This window comes from Equus przewalskii, chromosome 16, assembly GCF_037783145.1.
Source record: "Equus przewalskii isolate Varuska chromosome 16, EquPr2, whole genome shotgun sequence".
Taxonomy (NCBI): Eukaryota; Metazoa; Chordata; class Mammalia; order Perissodactyla; family Equidae; genus Equus; species Equus przewalskii.
This window is the reverse complement of record NC_091846.1, coordinates 24,682,223-24,707,750: the sequence shown is the minus strand read 5'-3', so window position 1 is coordinate 24,707,750 and position 25,528 is coordinate 24,682,223. Positions and strand designations below refer to the sequence as shown.

Sequence of the window (25,528 nt, the reverse complement as noted above, 5' to 3'; positions counted from 1 at the left end):
TCAAAATAAATTTAAAAAAGGAATTTTGACCATGAGGATTAAATAATGAATATAAGTGATTTCTCAAAAACATAGTTTTTGTATTTTAAGTGCTACATGAGAACAGAACAGAATCCTTTTCAAAAGCATCTTAATAGTTATAGCAGACATTATCCAGGCAAAGTGGAATGGAATTACCTTTCGGTTTTTCTAAAAGTCTCTGACATGTTTCTTTGACTTTGGTAAAGAGTTCAGAACCTGCTAACTTTTTAGAAATCCCAACTCTCAGCATAACAGCTCCCGGTGTGAATTTTAAGAGCGCAGCCCCAGGCTCTCGTGGTTCTTTCGGATGCTTTGGCATGAGACCAGACCAATCCACATCTATCACATCTAGGGGATCTGCGAAAAGTTGAAGACCAGGAAATGTTTTTACACCAAGAAATAGCTTTCTTGTTATCTACAGAGAAACACAAACTGCAAAACACAGAAGGCACTAAATAACAAGTACTTCAAACCAAAAAGGTGATAATCTTAAAATGAAGGCTTTTCTATAAACATCAATATTTAGAATCTATGGACCTTTACAAATAAAAACCTTGTCACGAAAAGAAAACAGGCAAGCAAACAAAAAGAAAAGCCAGTCATTTAAATTGCTTGAGAGATACCCAATGAACAAACTCCATTCTGTCACTAAGATTAGCTCTGACGTTTTGAAACTTGGCCCTAGAATCCTTTCAAGGCTTAACTCTAGGAGTATATTTAGCCTGCATGTGTGTGCACACACAAACAGGGTTTATTTTTTAAAAACAAATAATTCTTACGAAATTACTTTAAGAATCACACAGTGACTATTATTAATATTGAGAAAGAATGATCCATCCACTGACAAGGAACAGCTGAGGAAATTAAGAAAACGATGTTCCATTCAGAAATGCCTAATAGCAGATAATAATAAAGATAACAATCATACATTTTTTTTAAATTAGTAGAAAAAAATTGTGAAATGTAAGAGCAATTAAGTCAAAATAAAAATTTACTATTTTATATAACCCACAAAAGGCAAAGACCCTCACTATGATAAAAAAAAATTGTGAGTAACACTCAGACTAATTTGGATGGTCAATAGGAACATCAAAGGGTGTTGCTTCATGGGATAGTCAGTAGAGTAAATTCTGGCAATGTGTAAAGTACTATAAGTGAAAATACTGAATTTAGAAAATTGTTAGAAAGAGGTATATAGTGTTTAAATATAATTTTAACTATTGTAAATTCTTTGAATGGCTGTTTCTAAAGTTGCTTTGTCACACTACCATCGTGAAGCTCTGTATTGTATACCTAACATCCAGAATACACTGCTAGGCAATTAGCATTTGGTTAGATACCAGGTCATATAATACGAATCTTAAACTCTGGAATGGAAATCTCAGAATTCTGCTATTTTAAACGAGGCCCTTTCCAATCATAGGCAATGTCTACTCAAAAATGAGCAGAGCATATAGACTATAATTTTCATTTTATTGGCCTTTCAACCTTAAATATAACACAAAGGGGAAAATTCTGCCTTTTATCAATTCTTACGGTATGAAAGGGAACAAAGCATACCTTAATACTATAAATCAGATATTTTTATGTTTAACTATCCCTGCAAATGATCACCTGGCATCTTCTCCTCATCCTGTGGATCCTCCCTCTTCTCAGCATCACCTGCCAGAATTTCATCTAGTTCATCATCACTGATTGGCTCATATCCTTCTCCAGCACCAGATCCTAATGAATGTGCATCGTCTGACTTGGATTCGTCATCTCCTGCTAAACAGAAAAATTAATTTTATGTCAAAAAGAACACTAAGGGGAAGAGATGTCTAAGTGAAATCTAGAGGCTGTGTACACTAAGAAAATTTGAAAAGCACTTTTTCATTAGGAAACATTTCTTAACTATTCAAAACAAGATAATTCTAAAAGAAAACAATAAAATTTAATTAAATTTAGTTTGAATGGCAAGAACATGATATGAACAGCAAGATCAAAGTAAGTTATAAGATTATAATTAAAATATGAGAAATAAAAGCTACCACTAACATACTAATGCTGATCATGTGTGTTAATTTTTTTATAATAAAACCTTAAGTAAATCCAGACAAATCTACTAACTTCAAAGGGATGCAGTAATCTCTACCTAAATAAACTCACTAATTTATAAAGAACTTACAAACTTAATACGAAAATTTATTTGGAACTTAAATCTTAGTTCATCATATTTAGTTCACGATATGAAGAACTTTATAGCAGTGAGAAAAAAATGTAGAAGTGCCATTAATTTTTCCACTACCTCCCAATTCATCTCCCCTATTCCAATGCAATTTTTAAAAGAATGCTATTAATTTTAAAATATTTTTGTTGGTACCACTAGCATACAGTCTATTTCTTTATTTTACCAACTCTTCTCAACCATGTAGGATAAGCTTTGTCTCCCAGTGAGTTAGTTGTGAACTTAAATTATCCTAAGACTACAGAGTATGTTTAATATTTCTAATCACTAGTTAGCCACACACTTTACTAAATTTATAACACTAGTTTCCAAAATGCAATAGTATGCTTTATGGGTATATATTTGCTGTAAATACAATACAATAAACTATGAGATGTTTCTAGTAGTTTTCTATTCTATTAAAGTCTATAATAATCTCCATATACCCCACCACCTCACTTCTAAGTTAATCAATAACTTTGCTATAAAAATATACATCTAAACATAAATGCAGATAACAGAATTTTTAATTTCTCAAGGTTATCCAACTCATTTTCTACTTTAGATGAATAAATTTTTTATCTCACAGCAGGTAATTCACCTATAAATTTCTATGCTATGTTATCTGTGATCACAATGAGTAAATTATATATCTTACGGACGAGGCGCACTGACTGCAATCACAAGAGACCTATTATAATGATTAGTTCAATTACATTCAATTATACCCCAGGGTTGTACTTTCATTGGTATTATGGCTCATGATTTGAGGCCATTTACACTCAAAATTGAGATAAAAATATAATGTGAAGAACACTGAGGTAGAAATATTTTTGTCAAGTAGAAAAAAAATATAACAGATGGCATATCAGAATATATCTAATAAGATAACCAAAAGATGTAAAGATGGTTATAGTTTTACAAGAATGGGAATTTTACTCTGGGCCCAATGCTCAATATGGCAAATAAAGAGAGTAATAATAGGCTACTGCTTATATACAAGTATCCCAGAAGTTCCTTAGGGGCTTAAAATGGAGAGGGAGATCTCAAGAGGTGCCCACTCAGACTGAGAGAGAAGGCCTAAAGCCAAGGAATCAATGCTAAGTTAGGGAATTTCCAAGAAAGAATTATTCCAGATACCATCAGTGGAAAAACACGTTAGAGATGAACTCTGACCCTCCAAACTGAACGCAACCTGTGGTTGTGATGGTCAGTTAGAGATGGATCCAAAAAAAACCAGGAGAGACATCTGAAAGATGTCACTCACTCAAAATCTACCACCCTTAGGAGAGATCATGAATGGAGTGAATTTGGGAGAAGTTTAGGCTTAAGATCAGCCCTTGTTAACCAACACTGTGTTCCCACAGGAGAGCGATCCTATAAATGTAACAGAGTTCAGACAGACTTCAGGGAGAAATAACTCTCAGAGAAACATCCAGGGAGGAAATTTTGTAAAGGTAATGGATGTGAGACGTCCTTCCACTTCCAGACAGGATTCAGGTGCCATCAGAGATGTCACAGTGGAGAAAAGCCCTATGAACACAGTGAATGTAAGAGAGCCTTTGGTCATATTTCCTCCCTTATGAAATGGAGAGTTTATATCAGAAGAATAGTGTAAGCGCTGGTACCAGAACTGGACAGTCCCAAGGAGGCAAAATTTCCAGGAGAATTTTCAGGGGAACCATTACCATTGTTAACCTAGGCTATAATTCACCAAAGAGTAAGATGTGGGGCATGTATGTACAGGCAGAACATATTTTCATTCACTAGCTATTTATTGTGCCTCTGCTATAGTCCTGATAATTAAGAAATGAAAAGCTATGGTCCCTAACAAAGAATTACAGTATAGTAGGGAGAAAATCATGGAAAAATAATTACAATACAGTTCAGGGATGCTAGAAAAAAATGTATAAACAAGGTGCTATGGCAATTTAAAAGAGTAAGTGCCTTTAGTAGAGAAGGCTTCACAAATTATTTATACATAGACTGGGACTTGAAGTTTTAGAAAAAGAAGATACAAGGGAAAAGATCTATCAGGCAATGGGAGGAGGGTACAAAGACGGGTAGGGAATGCAGCCCACTCAGAGAATGCAGGGGCATGAGTCGGTTTGTATAGCAGAGCGGGGGTGAAGGATGGAGAGGGGAGGCAGTGGAGAGTGATGCTCCCAGGCTGGCTCTACGTGGGCCAGAGGGCTGATGTGGACTTCTAGAGGTTCCTCAATCTAGGAGGGGGGAGTACCAGAAGGATTCTATAGTCAATCTATCATTAAATGCAGTTTCAGGTAGTGTTATCTCATAGATTTGTTCTCAACTGCCCTAGAAAATAAGAACCACTAATAGTTATTTGAATCCCTCTGAACCAAGAAGTCACTTCAATTTTTAAGATTTTATTTTTTTTAACATCTAAGAAAAGTGATAACTATCTTTTAACATCTATAGACACTGCATCTAAGTAATCTTTTATTTCATTTAGGCTTATTTGAACCAAGTCTACCTTGATAGTACTAATGAGGGGAACAGATTTTTTGAATATCATAGGGCTTCTCCTTATAAAATCTACTATCCTTAAAAAATGACGAAGTCAATATGCATATTAGATATGCAAATAGATGACCTTTCAAAAGAAAAGATTTGTTTCCTACGAAATCTGTAAAGGAATGGAGTGGTATACCAGACAAAAGGTGTGGCACTCACCTTCCACACTCTCAGTTCTCTCGGCTTTGCTTAGATCTTCAAATCCCTGCACAGATCCTAGATCTTTATCCATTCTTTCTTTATCCAAAGCTACAGAGTCTCGGGAAGTGCCTTCTAGGTCTCTTTCGTGTTCACTCTCCAGTTTTGCTTCACTGCGTTTTACAGACTCTATTTGAGAAGAACTCTCAAAAGTTCTGTCTCTGTCTCTATCCCTGTCCCTTTCCAAAGAGTCAGGAATTAGTCTCTCCCTTTCCCTGTCCAAGTCTCTCCTTTTATCTCGTTCTCTTTCTCGTTCCCTTAATCTATCTCGGTCCCTGTTCCGTGGCCAATCTTTATCAGCATCTCGGTCCCATTCTCTCTGCCTTGTATCTCTCCTCTCTCTCTCCCGCTCTCTATCATGCTCATATCGATCACGTTCTTGAAGTCTGTCTCTGCTATCAAACGACCCAGATCGTGAATGGACCTGTCGATCCGACTCAGGAGAACTTCTTCTTGAACTATGGCTTCTTGAATCCTGACGATCTAAAATAAATACACCATATACAAAGAGTTAACATGATAAACAGAAATAAAATATTTAACTTTACAATCATTTAAAACTTACAATTTCTCTCTTTCTGAATTTATTCCCAATTATCCAAAGAACTCATTTTAAGGAAAAATTGATTTCCCTCAATTAAAAATGCTAATTAAAATATGTAAAAAACGTTTCCTTGTCTATTTCCATTATAACCACAAAATATCTTCAAAGAAGTACATAAAATGGTTAAGCATTAACAGAACTGATCACTTCACTATCTGATATCTGATCTCTTCCTATACCCCTACCTTCTCTTACTTTCTTTGGTCAAAAGAGAAAGCATTGGCTATAGGAAGAAGAGGAAGGTTAAAACTTTAGGCATCAATAAGGGACTTGAATACATAAGCCCTTCCACCAAGATAGAGTCTAAAATCCTGATATTAAACTGACTCACATCATTGAATATACCTCTATTAGAACGTTGGTATTAATGTGATACCAGGTAACATTTTGGTGGGGTGGTTTTATTGTAAGTTTTTATTTTAAGCTTTCATTTTAAATTCCTTGAAATTTAAGGCAGCATATAAAGTAACAAATTTAGCCTTTACTTTAAAATTATGATTTGTAATTCAATTTTATTACCTGAAGAAGTACTTCGACTGGGTTCTCCACGCTTTAACTGATCAATCCTAGATTTTCTCTCTCCTGTGATTTCCAGACTTTTTGTTTTTTCTCTATCTCTTGAGCCACTATGCAGTACTCTCTTTCGACCACTTTGGTCATCTCCACTTCGATGGGCAGAATCATTGGATGGGGAGCGTAGACGACCAGATGTATGACTACGATTACTCCGATTACTCCCAAGGCTGCTACTCCTCTTTTGATCCAGTGGCTTGCGATGTGGTGCATCTTCTATAGTAACATGAGGTGCTTCTACTTTTTCTGCTCGTGTTCTGTGGCATTTTCTATGTGAGTCTTCACTGGTAAAAGTTGTACTGGTAGGGACAGCAGAGGTGGTGGTGGCAGATGTGCTGAAGGTCGTGGTAGCACTAGCGGCAAGAGCAGTAGAAGAGGTCATAGGAGGAGGAGGAGGAGGAAGAGAAGATGGAGAAGGAGCTCTTCCAGGAGTAGCAGCTGTGGCAGAATGCTCTGGTTCTGTCACCTCTGCACGGTCAGGCACGTCCTCATCAGACCAGTCACTGAACGCTGTATCTTCTTTTTTCTGAAGCTCCTCCATAGTGCCTTCCTTATCATTGGAAATTTCAACCAACTCCTCTTTGGTCATTATAGGCGGAGTCCGAGGGCCTCTCTTCTTCTTACTCTGCTGGGCTATTTCCTCATCAGAAATATCAGAATCACCTTTGGATCTTTTACGTTTTTTTTCAACACTTTTCTTCTTCTGTCCTTTTTTTGGTGAAAATACTTGACCATCTTCAGATGCTGTCTCTGTGTTACCCCTATCTATTCCAACATCATCTTCTTTCTTTTTCTTAATAGGTTTCTTTTGAATTTTCACTTTTTTCTTGTTTTCATCATGAGCTCGGTCAGATGTGTCTCGATCTTCACATAGGTGATGTCCTATCGTGTCTTGTGCACGAGTTCTTGAGCTTTCCATGATTTCTGGCTGTTCTCTCTGCTTATCTATAGAAGAAACTTTCTCTTTGAGCTCTTGCTCTTCATAGCGCCTTGAACTCTCTTTTCTTTCTAGTTTACGATCTTCCTCTTTCCATCTACCCTGCCTGTCTTCTATAAGGTGTGATGGACTGAGAGAACGAGATTCTTGAGGTCGTACAACCTGGCTCAAGAGTCTATGTTTTTCATCTACACAAAAAGATACATGTAATCACACATTCACCAGGTTAACAACATTGCATGTTACATATAAATAATAATAAAGCAAGCTCTTACTCTTCATTTTAAAACTTTAAAAATGACAATTTCACTAAAAACAAAAATATGGCTTTATTACAAATAATAGGAAATGACAGTGCCATTATGATAAAATGACTGGATTTTTAACACATACCTTAGTCACATAAGGAGATATTCAGAGACAGTAGAGCAAGAAAAAATTTTAAATCTTACTTCATCATTTCCTACTAACATCAAAGAATGGTCTCATTGTTACAAACAAATATGAACGTAGAAACAGAAAATAGTCTGCTCACTTTTATCATCTCCACTGTTGTAGGTGTCACTGTCAGGAGAATGTTCTCGCCGGCGCTTAGGTGACTGACGAGGGCTAGGACTCCCTTCATTTCTATAGCGCTTCCTAAATCAGACAAACATAATTTATAAAATTCCAGGGGATAAAAAGGAGATTTCTTTACTATGTTTTTACTTTTATTTCTCTGCTATAACTAGAAATATATAATTGTAGGATAGCAACACTGTCAGAGCTGTATCACACAAAGGGTATGCAGCGTAAGATTCTTCACTTCATTTGTTAAGACTTACAATTGTTGATTTAAAATATATGGTAACATTTCTTCCTTTCTTCATTATAATCACTCAAATGAAAATCGTCTGATTTAATTACTGCAAAGTGGTAATATATAGCAGAGGAATCAATATATTAATGTACCCTCTACTCAAACTTATTAATTTTACATTTTTATGATATAGAAATACCATATGTTGAGAAGCCAAATGAGAAAATCTAGTATAGGCTTTGGAGTCAAAAAAACATCAGTCAACTTATAGTCATGTTATTTATTATGCAACCTTAGGTAAGTTCCTTGAAATCATTGAACCTTAGCTTTCTCGTTTGAAAATGAGGTAAAAAATGAGAGTCCATCTCACCAAACTGCAAGGAGAAATAAATTGGTTATGTCATAAGCCCAGTGGCAACCATTCTGTGGGTACATTGTAAAAATCAGTTCCCTCTGTCTTATTAGAACTCAATCACTTGCTTAGTGACAAATTAATAAAATAATTCAGGTTTACTATATTTATTGTTCTTTAGTTGAACTTTAAATGACTAGCGATTTATATCTCTGGACATGTAAGTTATTCTAATGTTTTTCTATATTTTCAATAATTTTTGACCACTTTTTTTTTTTTTTTTAACTAGCACTATTTCTTTATAGATTCTATGGTCAAAAGTTGAGAAACATACTGCAGCCCACACATCTCCTTGACAGTTTATTTATATAGATGAGCAACCAGGTGTAAAAGGAGTCTCTAGACGTATATGACAACTCATGGGCCCAAGCCTGTGCAATTCCTTATCCAAAGCTCCTCCCATCATTAGGCAGTCTATTTCCCCATTCTTTGAATCTAGGCTGGCCCAGTGACTTGCTGAGAGGATACGGTAAAAGTGACACGGTGTAAGTTTAGAGAGGACTCAAGAGGCCTTGCAGCTTCTGCTTTCGCCCTCTTGGTAAGTTTCTACCATTATATGCAAAAGCAAGGTTTAGACTACTGGAGGATGAGGGGTGATGTGGAGAAGAAATGAGATGCCCCAAGCAACAGCCAGCACCAACTGCCAGACCTGTGAGTGAGATCATTTTGGGTGATCCAGACCCAGTTGAACTGCCAGACTGACTGTAGAAACATGAGTGATCCCAAGTGAGACCAGCAGAAGAAATGCTCTACTGAGCCTAGTCAAAATTGCTAATCTACAGAATCACGAACAATTAAATAGCGGTTGTTTTAAATTACTAACTTCTCACGTGGTTCGATACACAGCAAGAGATAACTGACATGCTGGAATAAACTGAAAATTTAAAACATGAAAAAAAACACTTTAATTTCAAGGAAATATCTATAGAAACAAAATGGAGTAAAATAAAAACTATGGCAATTCAGCAAACCTTCTATATAACAGTGGTCAAAAAAAGTGCTGGATAAATTTAATTACTGAAGTGACAATACAACTGAGCAAACATCAAGATATGAATCTCATATAACTAGTTACTGCTATAGAGCTGTTTGACTCCTAAGTTTCTGGAGTCCTAGTCAATGGTTGGATTGTCTAGCTGGAAGAAACTTTTTTTTTTTTCTTTTTTGAGGAAGATTAGCCCTGAGCTAACTACTGCCAGTCCTCCTCTTTTTTTTTTTTTTTGCTGAGGAAGCCTGGCCCTGAGCTAACATCTGTGCCCATCTTCCTCTACTTTATATGTGGGACGCCTACCACAGCATGGCGTACCAAGCGGTGCCATGTCCGCACCCGGGATCAGAACTGGCGAACCCCGGGCCACCGAGAAGCGGAATGTGCGAACTTAACCGCTGCACCACCGGGCCGGCCCCTGGAAGAAACTTTTGCTACTGTAAGCAGAGATCAGAAGCATGGAAAAATATAATCAAACACAGGACTGGATAAGAGATAAATAACAGATATCAGAATTTTAATCTTAGAAGATACAGAGCTAAAGAGTTCAGAGGACAGAAGAGAAATAACATATATTGTGTGCTCACATGCGTTAAAGGTAATATCTGAATTTTATGTTAATGTATGATTTTTTTTAAAATGTGGGGAAAGGGAAGCCAGAGGGTGAACTACAGAAAACTCTGGCTGCAAGACTGAAGGGAAACCAAGACCTAATGGAAGAAGCGTCCACTTCTGTGCTTGGTGTTTGTCCATAACCATAATCCATAATAGCAATGATGAAAACAGCCTAAAGCATGCAGCTGTATGTGTACCATGGGCCAAATGTGCTGGAGGCAGGGGAAAAAAGATTGAAGATATATAAATTATTTCCATAGTTTGTTTTAGCAAACTCAACCATACCTTTTATCCTGGTTGGTATTTAAAAAAAAAAAAAACAGCAGTTAATGCCAGTAAGTTTGCTTTTGCTTCCCTAAAACCTCAAAACTGACCAGAATTCTCATGGCTACAGTGATTGGCTTAGCTCCCTTGTCTACTCCTCAACTGAGAACCCAAACAGAGGGGGTTGCTCAGCTGATAGGCACAACCTTGGGGCCATCTTAGTCATCATCTGGAGAAAACTTTTGAGACTGGAACTAAGAGAAGGAAAGAGTGGAGAGATGGTGAGATTCCCGATGCTTTGAGAATTTGGATACAGTCACATCAGAACAAATGAAGGCTAAGCCTAGATTCCTGCATACCTGAGCAAATAAATTCTTTTTGGTTAAAAAAAGAGAAGAAAGAAAGAAAAAGAACATGCCCTCAGACATATGAGATGATAAAATATCTTTTGATCCCAATAACCTACTCTAACTTCCAGGCCAAGAGAGGACACCTCCCTGTCCCTCATCTTCTAGCCATGCAGTGATTACAGGAATTCCCTCAGTTCTAAGACACTGTGAATACTTCCCTAGCTTGGGGGTAGTGACTCCAGACTTCTAAGTCCAGTCATATGCTGCACAATGACATTCTGGTCAACAAAAGACTGCATACATGACAGTGGTCTTATAAAATTAGTATCATATAGGGGCCAGCCCCATGGTGTAGTGGTTAAGTTTGGCACGCTCTGCTTTGGCAGCTTGGGTTTGTGGGTTTGGATCCTGGGCATGGACCTAACCACTCGTCAGTCATGTTGTAGCAGCGACTTACACACAAAAATAGAGGAACTTTGGCAGAGATGTTTGCTCAGGGCTAATCTTCCTCAAGCAAAAAGAGGAAGATTGGCAACTGATTCTTCCTTAGCAAAAAAAAAAAAAAAAACCCAAAAAACAATTAATACCATATAGCCTAGGTGTATAGTAGGCTACACCACCTAAGTTTGTGTAAGTACGCTCTATGATGTTTGAACAATGACGAAATTGCCTAACAATGCATTTCTCAGAACGTATCCCCATAATTAAGTGACACATGACTGTACAGAAAACCCGTGAAGGATTATCAGGAAGAATATAGGCAGTATCTCTTGAGACCAATCAACTCTATTAACTAGTTGTAAAGTGGATATGATGAGATATAAACTCATTGATTCTATCACTTTTAGGTTGGATTCCTGTTAAAAACAAGTCTATAGCAGTCAAATAGCCAATGTGCCACCAAAAATGGCTCAGTAAACAAGAATGATTAATTATATCCCCTGGATACAAAAATAGTAGAATGGGAAAATTGTTACTTTTTTCTAGACAATTCAAAAGATTTTAAACAACAAATATACATAATAAAATTGAAATACAGGAAAACGTAGAGAGGAAAAAGAATTAAGAGGATATCAGGGACACAATGAAAAGCCTTAAATGGAACTTTTCGAATTCTTTACTGAAATATAACTTGAAAAGACTGATGCATAATCATTCTTACTTTGATTTTCTTTCATCATGCCCATCTCTAAGATTCCTCTCTTCTCGAATATCTTCTCGCTTTTCTCTGCGGTCATCTCGTCCTTTGTCTTTGTCTTCCCAATCCCTTTGACGCTCTCGTTCTTTATCCCTCTCTCTTGCTCTTTCTCGTTCCCGTTCTCGCTCTCTCTCCCTCTCCCGTTCTCGCTCTCTCTCCCTCTCCCTTTCTTCTCTCTCTCGCTCCCGTTCTTTTTCCCTATCGCGTTCCCTCTCTCTTTCCCTCTCCCGATCATGGTCACGATCTCTCTCTCTTTCACGGTCTCTCTCTTTCTCTCTCTCTCTCTCTCTCTCCCGTTCCCTAGCACGCTCTCTTTCTAGTTCTCTTTCTTTCTCTCTTTCCCGATCCCGCTCACGTTCCCTCTCTCTCTCCCGCTCTCTGTCTCGTTCTCGTTCACGATCTCTTTCTCTAGCCCTTTCATCTCTTCTATCATCCACTCTGTCTACTCTTCGTTCCTCTCTTCTTTCATCACGCTCAAGCTCGTCATTCCTTCCCTGATGTCGAATTGGTGAGCTTGGTCTTTGATCTACAATGAAAATCAAGTTTTGTCAGTGATTAATTTGACATAACCTATTGGCAAGACAGTATGGAAAATCTTAAATTTTATCTGTGTATAGGGTCACAGTGGCAACAAATATAAATCAGGTACTATGTTTACTTTTAATTTAATCATCCAAATAATCACCCCTAGATGTTTAAAAATATTTTTTTCTTACACGTAATTTTTATTTGCCCTCTAACTAACATGTTTTCTGCTCCCCATCAACCCCACCTCCCACCTCCCGCTGATCCACCTTTGATCTCTCTCTGCATGCTCCCTACCCTACCTCCAGCCCCCTGCTCCAACCCCACTTTCTGCCATCTCTACCCTTCACCTCTGATCTTCTCTGTCCCCCCAGCAGGACCTGAGAACACTGGTGGCAAAGGATAGGGGCAGCAGGAGGTGTAGAACATAGGAGCTGAAGGAAAAAAAAAATTTCCCTCGTAAGTCACACCTCTAATTTCAGGCCGAAATATATACACATCAAAGTGCAGCTACTATGTGAGGAAAATATAGTAGAACAAAACATCTGTCAGTATTTGTTGCTGCAATATCAGTTTATCATAAACTAGATTAAGGGTACTGATGCTTAGCAATCTTGAAATAATCAAATGTAAAAAGTGTTTCATATTAGTGATATATATTTATAATTAATAACTATTAATAAAAGTTTTAATCATATAACTGATTACTCAGATGAAGAGCTGTTGTCTTAAAATGTTAACTGATAATCTTATTATATTTTATATATATATATACATATATAATATAATATATATATACATATTTTCTTTTCTTCAATACACAAATCACATAAACACAGAGAAAATGAATGCGTGCTGCCCAAATGCCCAGCTGAGCAGGAAAGTAGTCTGGGATCAAAAAATATTTAAGAAAATGGCATGAACTTTTCCAGAGATAGCCATTTTTGAAAGCAGTTCACTGTGCTAGGATCTAGGCTACTGTGATGTTTCTATTCTCATATTATATAATAATGTTTTGGTTAGTTATAAAGGTCCTACTATAAAACGGCCAACAGGTTTGCAAGTGGAATATCTAACATCAACTTATTTAAACAGAATAATTTTAGGATATTTGTAGGGAAGGGTTCAAAGGTAACTTGAATTTCCTTGCTTATCACAGATGAAAAAGACAAGAATTATCCATATTTACTCTTTTAGAGGTTATAGATAAAGAGTTCATAGAATTTTAAAGCTAAAACAAAACAAAACAAAACCTTGTCCAGCTCCTTCTCTTCTTAAAAACACAGAAATTATGGTCCAGAAGTTGTCCTGACAAAGTCCCAGAGATGGTAGATATAGTAGGACATCAGGACTAGAAGTCAGTACTCGTAAACCTTTCTTTACTTTTGCTGAAACCAACTTAAATTTAAAATGTTCTATTGTACTACACTTTTAATTCCCGGAATGCTATATACTCATGTCTTAAGACTGTCTGGATGCCTGGTATGAGGGCCATAGTAACATCACAATGATGAGAAAACAACCTGAAACGAATTCAGTACTGTATCTTATAGCAATACATGCTTGAAATTTCTGATTACAGTAATATCAGGGAATAGACTATTTTAGTCAGATACTCTGTTTTGACAGATAAAAACTCTATTTTCCCAACCAAAATGACAATACTCCTTACTTCAAAGAAAATGGAAAGGTTATAAGAATACCACTTTAGTATGTCTAAACTATCTTCCCTAAAATGTGTTCTTGAAAAGATGTGCTTCTCTTCATATATTTCCTTATCTTAATGAACGACATATCCATTCACGAAAGCTGGAAAGCTGTTATCCAAGTTCCACCATATTCAAGTACCATCAATTTCACTTTCAAAATACTTCTTTATTCCACTTCCTCTCTCCATCCCTACAGTTAATATTATTGACTCAGACTCTGATCAGCTCTTCTTAGATGTCTACGTCATTAACAGTCTAACTGGTTGGTATCCTTGTCTTCAGCCTTTCCCTAGACTCTCTTACACTTTTCTGATGAAAACTCTATTTTTTCCCAGCTGCTTAATAGCAGTTATCTGGTAGGCAGTGAAAAGGAAATTAAACCCAAAATTTTTAGCCTGACTTATTAGGCCATTTACAATCCTTTCTCCTCACTTCTTACCTTCCCTACCAATTATAGCATAGCTCTATTCCAACTTTACAATTCTTTACTGCTTCAAAGAATATGTTTCTTTTAGCCCTGTAGTCTGCACATGCTACACCCTCTCCCTTATAGTGTTTCTTCCATCATTCTTTCTAGCAAACTTTTACTTATCCTTCAGGCCCTAATTCAGATGTCTCCTCTTTAGGAAACTTTCTTGGATTTCCTTAGAACTCAGTTTGCTCTTTTTTGTCTTCTCACAGAACTTTGTTTAGTAGAAGAATTCACCACACTTCAATTGTCAATTTGCACCCCAATTCACTTATGAAAAACTAAAGGAAAGATTCAAATTCTTGAGCACCTACCAAGGTGCCTGGGTACACCTCTACTGTCAACCTCTATCAATCTTGCTATTGCTCACCATACTCCAGTCACACTGGATTTCTTTCAGACTCTAGGACATATTAAGCTATTTCCCATCTCAGGGAATTGACACACACTCTTCCCTCTGCACAGAACGTTTTTACCCTCAATCTTTGCAGGGCTAATTTCTTTTATTGCCCTTTACCTCTGCCTAAACGTCAACTCCTCAAATTTTTCGTAAACACTCTATCTAGATAAAATAGGTCCCTCTCTTATCCTTTATTTCTATCTAAGACCCATGTCTGTTTCCCTGATGGCACTCAATAATCATTTCTTTCTTTTGAGGAGTATCTTTCCCCCTATTAAGTTCTACAAGCACAACAAAAACACAAGAACTACTGCACTCCAAGAAACTAGCAAAGTGCATGGGTACTCAATAAACATCTGGAGAATATACCATTAAACTCAAAAATAGTTTTCTATTTCAATCATACAAGTAATATTTATTCAAATAGTTCTAGTAAAGTAAAACAAAAAAAGAACAGGCTTTTCAGTCAGAAGATTTGAGTTTAAATTCTAGCTCTGGAAGTTACTTCCTCTGTAATATTGGAAAAATCACTACCCTTCTCTTAGCCCCAATCTCCTAAATTATAAAACATGAATTCTCTTCTCATACCTACACTCACAGGGATATTGCAAAGATAAAAGGATTTTAAAGAATTTTTTAATATATATTCTCTGAATTAATATTGTAAAGGATAGGGGCTAGCCTGGTGGCATAGTGGTTAAGTTTGCACACTCCGCTTTGGAGGTCTGAGGTTCACAGGTTTGGATCCTGCGTGCAGACCTAAACACCACTCATCAAGCCATGCTGTGGTGGTGTCTCACATACAAAACAGACAAAGACCAGCACATATGTTAGCTGAGGGACAATCTTCCTCAAGCAAAAAGAGGAAGATTGGCAACAGATGTTAGCTCAGGGCCAATCGTCCTCACCAAAAAGGAAAGAAAATAAAATTGTAAAGGATACTAAGTCAGAATATACAAAGAGCAACTTATCAAAATTCTTGGTAACTTAACACGTGTGGTTGAACTAAACATAAAATTGAAACAAAATGTTACTACTGAATTCAGGCAGGAGGTGAGAAAAACCTGAACTAGGATACAAAACAAGAAAAAAAATAACAGATACAAAAAAAGCATTATCAGGACATGGTGTTAGATTAAAGAGAGTAAAGAGAGGTAAATCAGTGTTAGGGAAGAAATAATTTCAGATATCAACACAGACCATATAAACTCCAGCCTCATCTGTAACTAAGTATATCATATATATCTCCATTTAACATTTAACCTAAATGCATTAGGCTTACCCTAACAAACTCAACCCAACCAACTCTGACCTCAAGCTATACTCCCAAAAGTACATGGTGTGTTAGAGACTCTGTCCTCCTCTCATTACCACCCATATCAAGACACAGTATTACCTTTTTGATTCAGCCCACTGTGAAGCATCAATACTCAATTCCCTACTCCATCAAGTTTCATACTATACCAATCCCAGAATTACGGCAAATCTCACTTTAGTAACCAGCCAAGGTTAGTAAAGTGTTTAGATCTTATACGTTTAAAGGCCCTAATATGTACAGATAATAAAAGCTTGTTAAAGTCCTTATAACCCTTCTTAAATGCCTTCTAGGAATTTTGCTTCAAAACTGACTTAAGAGATGATCTAATATAGTAACAGAAAATTTTTAGCTTAAGATATACATGAATATAAAATTAGTTAAAGCAAGTAATACATATTCTTAGGAAGGAATAGGAATAAAATGTTTCTCTAAACAACCCCCAGCCCTATCATCAACATGTCAGTCCTTATAAGTCTCTGTTTATCACAACTAGTGAGTGAGTGCCCAGGATACTCAGATGAGAAAGTTTAAGTATCTCCTGAATCAGAAATGCCTGGAATGGCACCCAAGCATCCACAGTCTTTAAAGGGTTGTGAGCTATTTGGTTAAGGTGAGAGACATAGAGCAGATGTGACACCTCAGTTCTTGCAAGTATGCAAGTACCTACCACACCTCAGTACCTACTCTGGTGTCAAATAGGTGTGGGCAGCTAGCTATTCAGACACTCTCTCCTAAACTAAGTAAACGTGGAGGATTATATGAGAGAAAATATAATAGTTTCAAATGTGTGAACAAGCAAAAATCTTAAAAGATAGCTTATATTAAAAAGCAAATTGATACTCTTCAAAACAAACAATTCTCCCAGTGAATGCTGGTCACTATTTAATAATATCCCATTTGACAAACCTCTCTCTCTGTTGTCACGACGGTCTCTCTCTCCATGTCTTCTCTCAAAGGAAGAATCTCTTGCTTGATCTCTGTTGTCTCTTTCAGGATATCTGTCTCTTTCAGGATAGCTACTCCGAGTTTCCCAGCTGTCATGATAGTTGCTACTACTACTGTGATTATCAATTTGAGAACCTCTTGTGCCTCGACTTCCTAAACAAAGGATATTCACACAAATGTTTAAACACATATACTTTATTCAACAAGTTTCATCAGTCACCATCTTTCCTCCCAAAAAACATACAGATAAAGGTGGGCTTTTTTTTTGGTATTCCAAAGCGTGGTAATCATTGTTGGAAAGAATACTAAATGTTGGGTCAGAACACCCAAGTTGTCTGATGACTGACTTGAGTAAACTAAGTCTCAGTTTGCCTTATCTATAAAGAAAGTTATATAACGGATTCATAAAGCAAGAACATCTCAACTAACCCAAAAAACAACAAAACAAAAAATAAAAACAATTGACTCATATCTAAGTCACAGAAATATCATGAAAATAATGAAAAATATGGATATACATTATTGCTTTGATTATAGTTTATAGTGAAAACACTCCAATACAGAACCAAGGTACTTTGTTGACATTAAGTGGTGCCTGAAAATTTTCATTAAAATATGTGGGAAATGGATGTTCACAGTAGTTTTACTTGTAGCCAAAAACTGGGAAGTACCCAAATGTCTTTCAATGGGTGAATGGTTAAACAACCATGCTACATCAGACCATGGACTACTACAACAAAGAACAAACTATTAATAAATGCAACAACTTAGATGAACCTCAAGGAAATTATGCTGGATGAAAAAGCCAATCCCAACAGGATACATACAGCATGATTCCATTTATGTAGCATTTGTGAAATAATTGTAAGATGAAGGCTATATCAGTGGTTGCCAGGGGTCAGGGACAGGAGAGGGTATTTGGGTTTGGCTGTAAAGGGGTAACAGGGAGTCTTGTGATGGTACAGTTGAGTCTCTTGATTGTGGCGATGGTAATGCAAGGCAACACAGCTACTATGGAAAACAGTATGGAGGTTGCTCAAAAAACTAAAAATAGAACTACCATATGATCTAGCAATCCCACTTCTGGGTATATATCCAAAGGAATTGAAATCAGATCTGGAAAAGCTATTTTCACTCCCATGTTCACTGCAGCATTAACTCACAATAGCCAAGGCATGGAAGCAACCTAAATTTCCATTGACAGATGAACGGATAAAGAAAATGTGGTACATACATATAATGGAATATTATTCAACCTTAAAAAAGAAATTCTGCCATTTGAGACAACATGGATGAACCTGGAGGACATTATGCTAAGTAAGATAAGTCAGACACAGAAGGACAAATACTACATGATACCACTTATATGTAGAATCCAAAATAGTCAAACTCATAGAAGCAGAGAGCAGAATGGTGGTTGCCAGGGCTGGAGGGAGAGGGAAATAGGGCGGTATCAGTCAAAGGCTATAAAGTTGCAGCTGTACAGGATGCATAAATCCTAGAGATCTACTGTACAACATAGTGCCCATAGTTAGTATTATTATATTGGCAACTTCAAAAATTTGGTATGAGGGTAGATCTTACGTTAAATGTTCTCATCAAACACACAAAAATAATAGAGAGAGTGAGAGGAAACTCTTGCAGGTAATAGATACGTTTATGGCACAGGTTATGGTGATGGTTTCATTGAGTGTACACTTACGTCCAGGCTCATGAACTTGTATATATTATGTGTGCACCTTTTTGTATGTCAATAATACCTCAATAAAGTGATTGAAAAAAACTGCACAGAGCTACACACACACTTTACACATAACAGGCTTTGAGCCTTGAGAGAATTATAGCATAATTCTTAATACTATAACAGGGTATTATAATAATCAAAATATCTATAAAGAATATGTTAATAATTAAAGAGCAGAAAGAAGAAATTTAAAACATTTTTTTAAACGATTTTTATTTTTCTCCTCAAAGCCCTCCAGTACATAATTGTGAATTTTTAGCTGTGGGTCCTTCTAGTTGTGGCATGTGGGATGCCACCTCAGCATGGCTTGATGAGCAGTGTCATGTCTGCACCCAGGACTCGAACTGGCGAAACCCTGGGCCACCGAAGCAGAGCGCGCAAACTTAACCACTCGGCCACGGGGCCAGCCCCTTAAAACATTTTTAAAAGGCAACAAAAGGGCTACATCTAGGAATGAAAAGATTAAATGTCAGATTAGATTCTGCTAAAAGAAAATTAGTAAAAAAAGATACATCTGAGGATACGACCCAGAAAGTGAAAGAAATAAAGAGATGAAAAATTTGAAAGAAAAGTTAAGAATAAAGGCAGATATAATGGGAGGATTCAACATATTTCTAACATATGTCTAAGTACAAGCTATTTAAGGTCACATTTAAAACAAAAAGATACAGAAAGTTCGAAAGGATGGAAAAAGATATTTTCAAACAAATACCACCCAAAAGAAATCTGTGACAAAATAATCTTCAAGACAAAAAGCACTATTATGGACAAAAAGACTCATTCTCTTATGATAAAAGGAATAATTTGCCTTATGTGTACCTAACAGCAAAGCCTCAAAATATTCAAGGCAAAAAGTGATCAAATTACAACAGATGGACAAAGCCACAATGATAGAGGAAGATTTAACTCACATCTCTGTAATGATAGAAAAAGCAGTCTAAAAGAATTAAATGTAGATTTGAAAATGTGGTTAACAAACTTGAGCTTAGAGACACCTTGAAGCAAACCATTAAAAGCACATGCAGAACACTTATAAAAACCGATTGCTGAGCCACAAAGTAAGTCTTAACAAATGCAAGTGCCAAAGAACTGACTTCAAACAGAGCCTTCTCTGATAACAATTAAAACATGGGGAGGGGAGTTATTTTAAAAACCATGATTGGAAATTTAAAATCCTATTTCTATATAACTCATGAATCAAAAAAGAACTATCAAAATTTAGAAAGTGTTTAGAATGGTTATTAACAAATTTTCACAACAGAGTGAAACTTAAGAGTACATATTAATGAAATAGAACAAAAGAGATATAAAAGAATATAAAGAAAACCAAAGGTTATTTCTTTGAAGTCTCAAAATGGATAAACCTCTGGCAAGACTGAGCAAGGAAAAAAACAAGGAAGTATAATTACAGGTATAACAGATATTTAAAAATACATTTAGGAACATCTTTATATCAAAAATTTGAAAACAAATTTCCTGAAAAAATATAACTTACTACAACTGCTTCAAGAGAAAAACAGAAATCTATAACTATTACAATACAGCCATGGGCCACGTAATGACATTTTGGTCAACGACAGACCACATATACGACACTGGTCCCATAAGATTAGTACCATTAGCCTAGGTGTTTAGGAGACTAAACCATCCAGGTTTGTGTAAGTACACTCTATGATGTTTGCACAACGACAAAATCACCCAACATTTTTTACAACATATCCTTGTTGTTTACTGATGCATGACTGTAATCTAAACCTATAACTCCAACTCAATTGGTAGTAAAAGCTCTAACTTCAGAAAAATGAGAAATGACGCTTAACAAACAAATGTCATCAAACTGTCAGAGAACTGATAACCACTCATATATAAATTGTCCCAGAGAAGAGGAAAAAAAGAAGCAAAACTTCCCAACACACTTTATATGGCTAATATAACTCTGATCCCTAAACCAAACAAGGACAACACAAAAATGAAAACCATGCAATGGAATGCTAGAAATGATTCACACTGCCTCGAAAGAACCAACTGTGCACATCTCTTCCCAACTGCACATTAAGTGACACCATGTTAGTAGCTCGATATCTGCTATGATGGGAGTATTTATACCATGGATATCAGCAAAATCTGTAAGTCAAGACTTTTCTCCTGAAGAGTTAGTTGTTGAATATGTACCATCGTGCCACTGATTATATATGCCAATCTCAACTAAAAACAGAGAAACTTAATTCAAAATTAAATTTTAACAAACCTATTCTAGAACTCGAAAAAAACTGCATTTACCTTAGAAATGCAAGGATAGTTCTAAACTTTAAAAAAATCTATTAACATAAGTAACAAGGTAAAAAGATCTTCTCAAGATACAGAAAAAACAGTTCTGACAAAAGCTGTTAGCTAAATTGGGAAAATTAGGAGACGCTCTTAACACAATAAAAAGCACTTGCTAAAAATCTACAACCACCATGCTTAATGGTGAAAGGCCAGCAATAATTCTTTAAAATCTGAAACAAAGCAAAGAAGACCATTATACCACTTATATTCAAACTACTGATAGAGCTGCTCATCAGGTGGTCAACAGTAAATAAATAATAATCAGAAGGGAAGAGCTAAATCTGTCTGTTCCCTGATATAAATGTTTAAGAGAATCTAACTAGACCTACTAAGAAAACACAGCAACATCACAAGGTAAGATTACAATACGAATATCAATTTCTATTTCCATATACCAGCAATAAACATTAGAAAATGAAATGTTTTGGGGGCTGGCCCCGTGGCCGAGTGGTTAACTTCGCGCATTCTGCTGTGGCAGCCTAGGGTTTCACTGGTTCGGATCCTGGGCACGGACATGGCACCGCTCGTCAGGCCATGTTGAGGCGGCGCCCCACATGCCACAACTAGAAGGACCTGCAACTAAGATACACAACTATGTGCAGGGGGTTTGGGGAGATAAAGCAGGGAAAAAAAAAAAAAGATTGGCAACAGTTGTTAGCTCAGGTGCCAATCTTTAAAAAAAAAAAGAAAATGAAATGTTTTAAAAGACAAGATTTAGTGACACCTGTACAGAGTTAATCACTGAAGCACTGTTGGAAAACAAAAAAGACTGGAACACCTCAATGTCCACTAATGTAGGACTTACTAACTTTATGGTATATCCTATAATAGACATTATGCAACAAAAGGAGGAGGTAGCTGTTTATAAAGTTGCCTGATACAGAATGATCTCCAAGATATTTTCTAAATGAAAATAGCAGGTTATAGTGCAGTATATAGTTGCTTTTTTAAAAATTATATTGGTAGAACCAGAGGGGAAAATAAGAGACATACATATGGGCTTGTGTAGAGTATTTTGGGGAAAGATACATACAAAATTGGCAAAAGAGAGAACCAGGTCAGGGGTAGAAGGCAGGCTTTTCACTATATACCCTTTTGTACCTTTGAAATTTTGAACCATGCAAATGCATTACTAAAAAAAGAGAGAATTTTTTTAAGTACCATTTACAATGACAACAAAAACAGAGAGGGCTCAGGAATAATATGTACGAGACATTAATAGCAGAAGTTATAAACTGATAAATTTAATGCATTTGAAATAAAAATCCAACAGTTTTTCATGAAATTTTAAAAAACAACTCATTTGTAAGATGTATTTGAAAAGCAAAGAGCCAAGAAAAGTCAAGACAACTATGAAGGAGTAGGTGAGGGCCTTCAGCTTAACATGAAGCTGTAACATCGACCAGGATAGACCAAGAGAACAGCAGAAAAGAGTAAGTGTGATCAGAATTCTGCAGCAGTGTTTTAGAGGAGGGGAGAGAAGGGAGTGGAGGAAGAGAGAGGTCAAAGCTTAATTCAGTCCAAGCAGTTTGAGGACAAATACATTTAGCTAGGTAGTTATTGCGTGATGGCAAATGCGTTTTAGGGGAAGATAAGAAAAATGGCTCAAGATGATACGTTACGATCTGAGGTGGTTTGAAGTAAGCACAAATACTGAAGAATAAACAAATCAGTCATTTCTGACACCACCAATTTTGAAAGTCGACCATTTTAACCCCACTGTAATGATTATTTTATCATTTATATACCTGTTTATTAGAAATTACTTCCTTTTGACTCTACTTTTTTGCCTGATAGCAATTTTCTTAGTGTTCCACATTAATCAAGATGGTAGGCATGACTGGAAATAATTCAACCGGGGCTCTAGGTCAGGCCCTATTTATCTTTTGCTACTTTAGCATTAGTAATATTCGGAATTTTTAGGGAAGATTAAAAATTCTATTAACTGAAAATTACTTTGACAAAATGATGATAACGAATGTAAGAAATAATACATTTAGAAAAGAAATCTTAGGTAATTTAATTATTTCTATACAAATATACAAGATGCAGTTCACTGACAATACAAAAACCTTACCCTTTTCAGGTAACTCTGGACCTCTCCCCCTACTTCTGCCCATCCGGTCATTCCTAATTTCACTTCGAGACTCATTTCTGGAATCACTCCTTATTTCAGCACGAGAGCTTTCTTCTCTTAAATGGTTTCTGCCATAACTTCGGGATTCTTCCTGATATGTATCCTCCTTTCGATGAGTGTCTCGACTTTCACGGTCCCTGTAGTCGTGGGCATCACGAGCAGACCGAGAATCTCTGGGATCACGGCTCTCTTTGTTATCTCTGCTATAATCCCTCATCTCCCTGGAGTCCCGAATGTCTCTGGAGTCTCTCAGTTCCCTTCGGTCTCTAGTATCTCTGGCATCTCTCCGATCCCGACCGTCTCGAGGTTCTCTGTCATCTCTGTGGTCTCTAGAAGAGCTCTGATCCTGTTCATACTCTCGTTCTTCTCTTGTGTCCTTTTCTCTATCCCTTTTGCCTCTAGTCTCTGTAATGCAATTTTGGAAATCAACCATAATTCCTTTTACAAAATTTTGGGAAACTAGACAATATACATAATACAAAGCTTTTCAAATTTTATTACAATGGTAATTCATGTTCTTTGCAGAAAATAAAAGGAGAAAACAGGGGCGAAAAATAAAATTAAAACCATCTGTAAGCTGAAATTTCACAGGTAATTTTATTAACAATTGGATAATTATGTTCTTGATTGGATAAACTTTGAACATAATCTCCCCCCACCACATACTTACAGATCTTAAACAACTGAAACAAGTAAGTTGACCTCATATCTTTGATGGCGTATTTTTTAGAAACCACTCTTAGATCCAGAGGCACACAGTGACTTTAATCATCTACCAACTATTAGGCTAGATGAGACCACATGTGACCACCTCAAATGTACTTAAAAGTACTTGAGAGTGGTCTACACTTAGTAAGCTGGCCAGAAAAGAAATAGTGTTATTCTCCCTTTCTTTTCTTAAGCTGTTTAATGGACTCACATTCCCGTCTCTAAAGCTTTCTCTACTTAAACCATTTTCTCACATTTCATAGAAAAATAAAGAAATAATTTCAGTTTTTAAAAAGTTGGAACGAACCCCCACTGATTACTTAATGTAACTTTGCCACTGTGTAAATGAAGAAATAGAGGCCCAGAGCTTAAATGGCTTAGTCAACCGTATACCTCACGGGAATTTGCAAAGATCAGAAACTATTTTTTAGATATGCCTAGATTAGATATAAATTAATTACAGCATAAATCTGGTATGAAGTCAAAGAAGTAACAACAGAACCTCAAAGAACAAACCCTGCCTTTTTTATCAAATTCCTTCATAAATTGCGCTTACACCCTGTAACTGCCCCAAGATCTGAGGCTACTTCAGCAACTGTAGCAGCTTTATGCCTAGGACATTGTAAATTTACCTCCTTTTCTCTTTGTCCCCAGTCCCTAGGTCCATGGACTTTCTCAAGCACCCAAATACCTAATATCCACAAAACCCCCTAGATTCTCATCTGTAATTTATCTCCCCTGCCAATTTACTTTGTCCATATGGCTATATCCACAAATGCCATTCAAGAATGGAAGCATTAGGCAAGGATTTGATGTCTTCATCACTTTTTGTGCAAATCTATCACCTCTAGACCTCCTCCAATACCAACCATGCTTAGAAATTTTTTCACTTAAGACTTTTTTCATGATGCCCCCATCAGTCTTTACAAAAACACCAAGTTATATTTTGTTCTTTACCTACCTCCCCATCCTTCCACTAAAATTATCCTTATTTCAGGAAACGACATCTAACTAGAGAGGAAAAAACATCTGCCACATCTTTTGCATGTAAGGTTAAAGAAACATACTCCTTAAAAGAACCTAAACACACGTGGTTTATTATTAAAAGGAATCTTCCTATAATATAAGCCACTCTTACTACAAAAAGTTATTCCTGTAAGACTCAACTGCATACTAAATTTCCCCTTTATTAGTATGTTTAATAATTATGTTTTGAAATATTAAAGAATTTTCATTCAATAAAGCAGTGATTAAATGTATACCATATTTCTGGTCAACTCTAGTTGTCAAGTATCTTATTAAAATTAATAGATAGGTATAAGAGAATTTTCTCATCTTACCAACATTCCATAAATACTGTTGTGCTGATCTGGTTCCAAAATCATGTACACAAGGAATATATAAAACAGGTGCTCTCTCCGGTCCCTACCTATACATCCATCATTTTCTTGAATAAAAGAACTTGATTAATTACTGCTTGCACTGTTGATAGGAAGACAACTAAGTTCAACATGCTTCATAGGAGACTGCTGTACTACACTCATA

The 25,528-nt window shown here is 36.4% G+C and overlaps 1 protein-coding gene across 13 annotated transcripts in view; it reads right to left on the bottom strand.

Annotated features, from left to right (window-relative positions):
• The window catches only part of ZC3H13 (zinc finger CCCH-type containing 13), a 98,716-nt gene that overhangs the window by 10,746 nt on the left and 62,442 nt on the right, over positions 1-25,528 (bottom strand). For 4 of the 13 annotated variants that reach the window (XM_070578840.1, XM_070578846.1, XM_070578841.1 and 1 more), the window contains 9 exons: positions 23,216-23,680; positions 17,028-17,219; positions 12,576-12,659; positions 11,665-12,226; positions 7,610-7,713; positions 6,084-7,262; positions 4,922-5,443; positions 1,636-1,788; positions 178-378 (listed from right to left, as the gene is read on the bottom strand). In XM_070578840.1, the coding sequence (XP_070434941.1) occupies positions 178-378; positions 1,636-1,788; positions 4,922-5,443; positions 6,084-7,262; positions 7,610-7,713; positions 11,665-12,226; positions 12,576-12,659; positions 17,028-17,219; positions 23,216-23,680 (3,462 nt within the window). The remainder of the gene's footprint in view (positions 1-177; positions 379-1,635; positions 1,789-4,921; positions 5,444-6,083; positions 7,263-7,609; positions 7,714-11,664; positions 12,227-12,575; positions 12,660-17,027; positions 17,220-23,215; positions 23,681-25,528) is intronic. The other 9 variants (XM_008516939.2, XM_008516942.2, XM_008516940.2 and 6 more) reach the window with 5 other exon arrangements.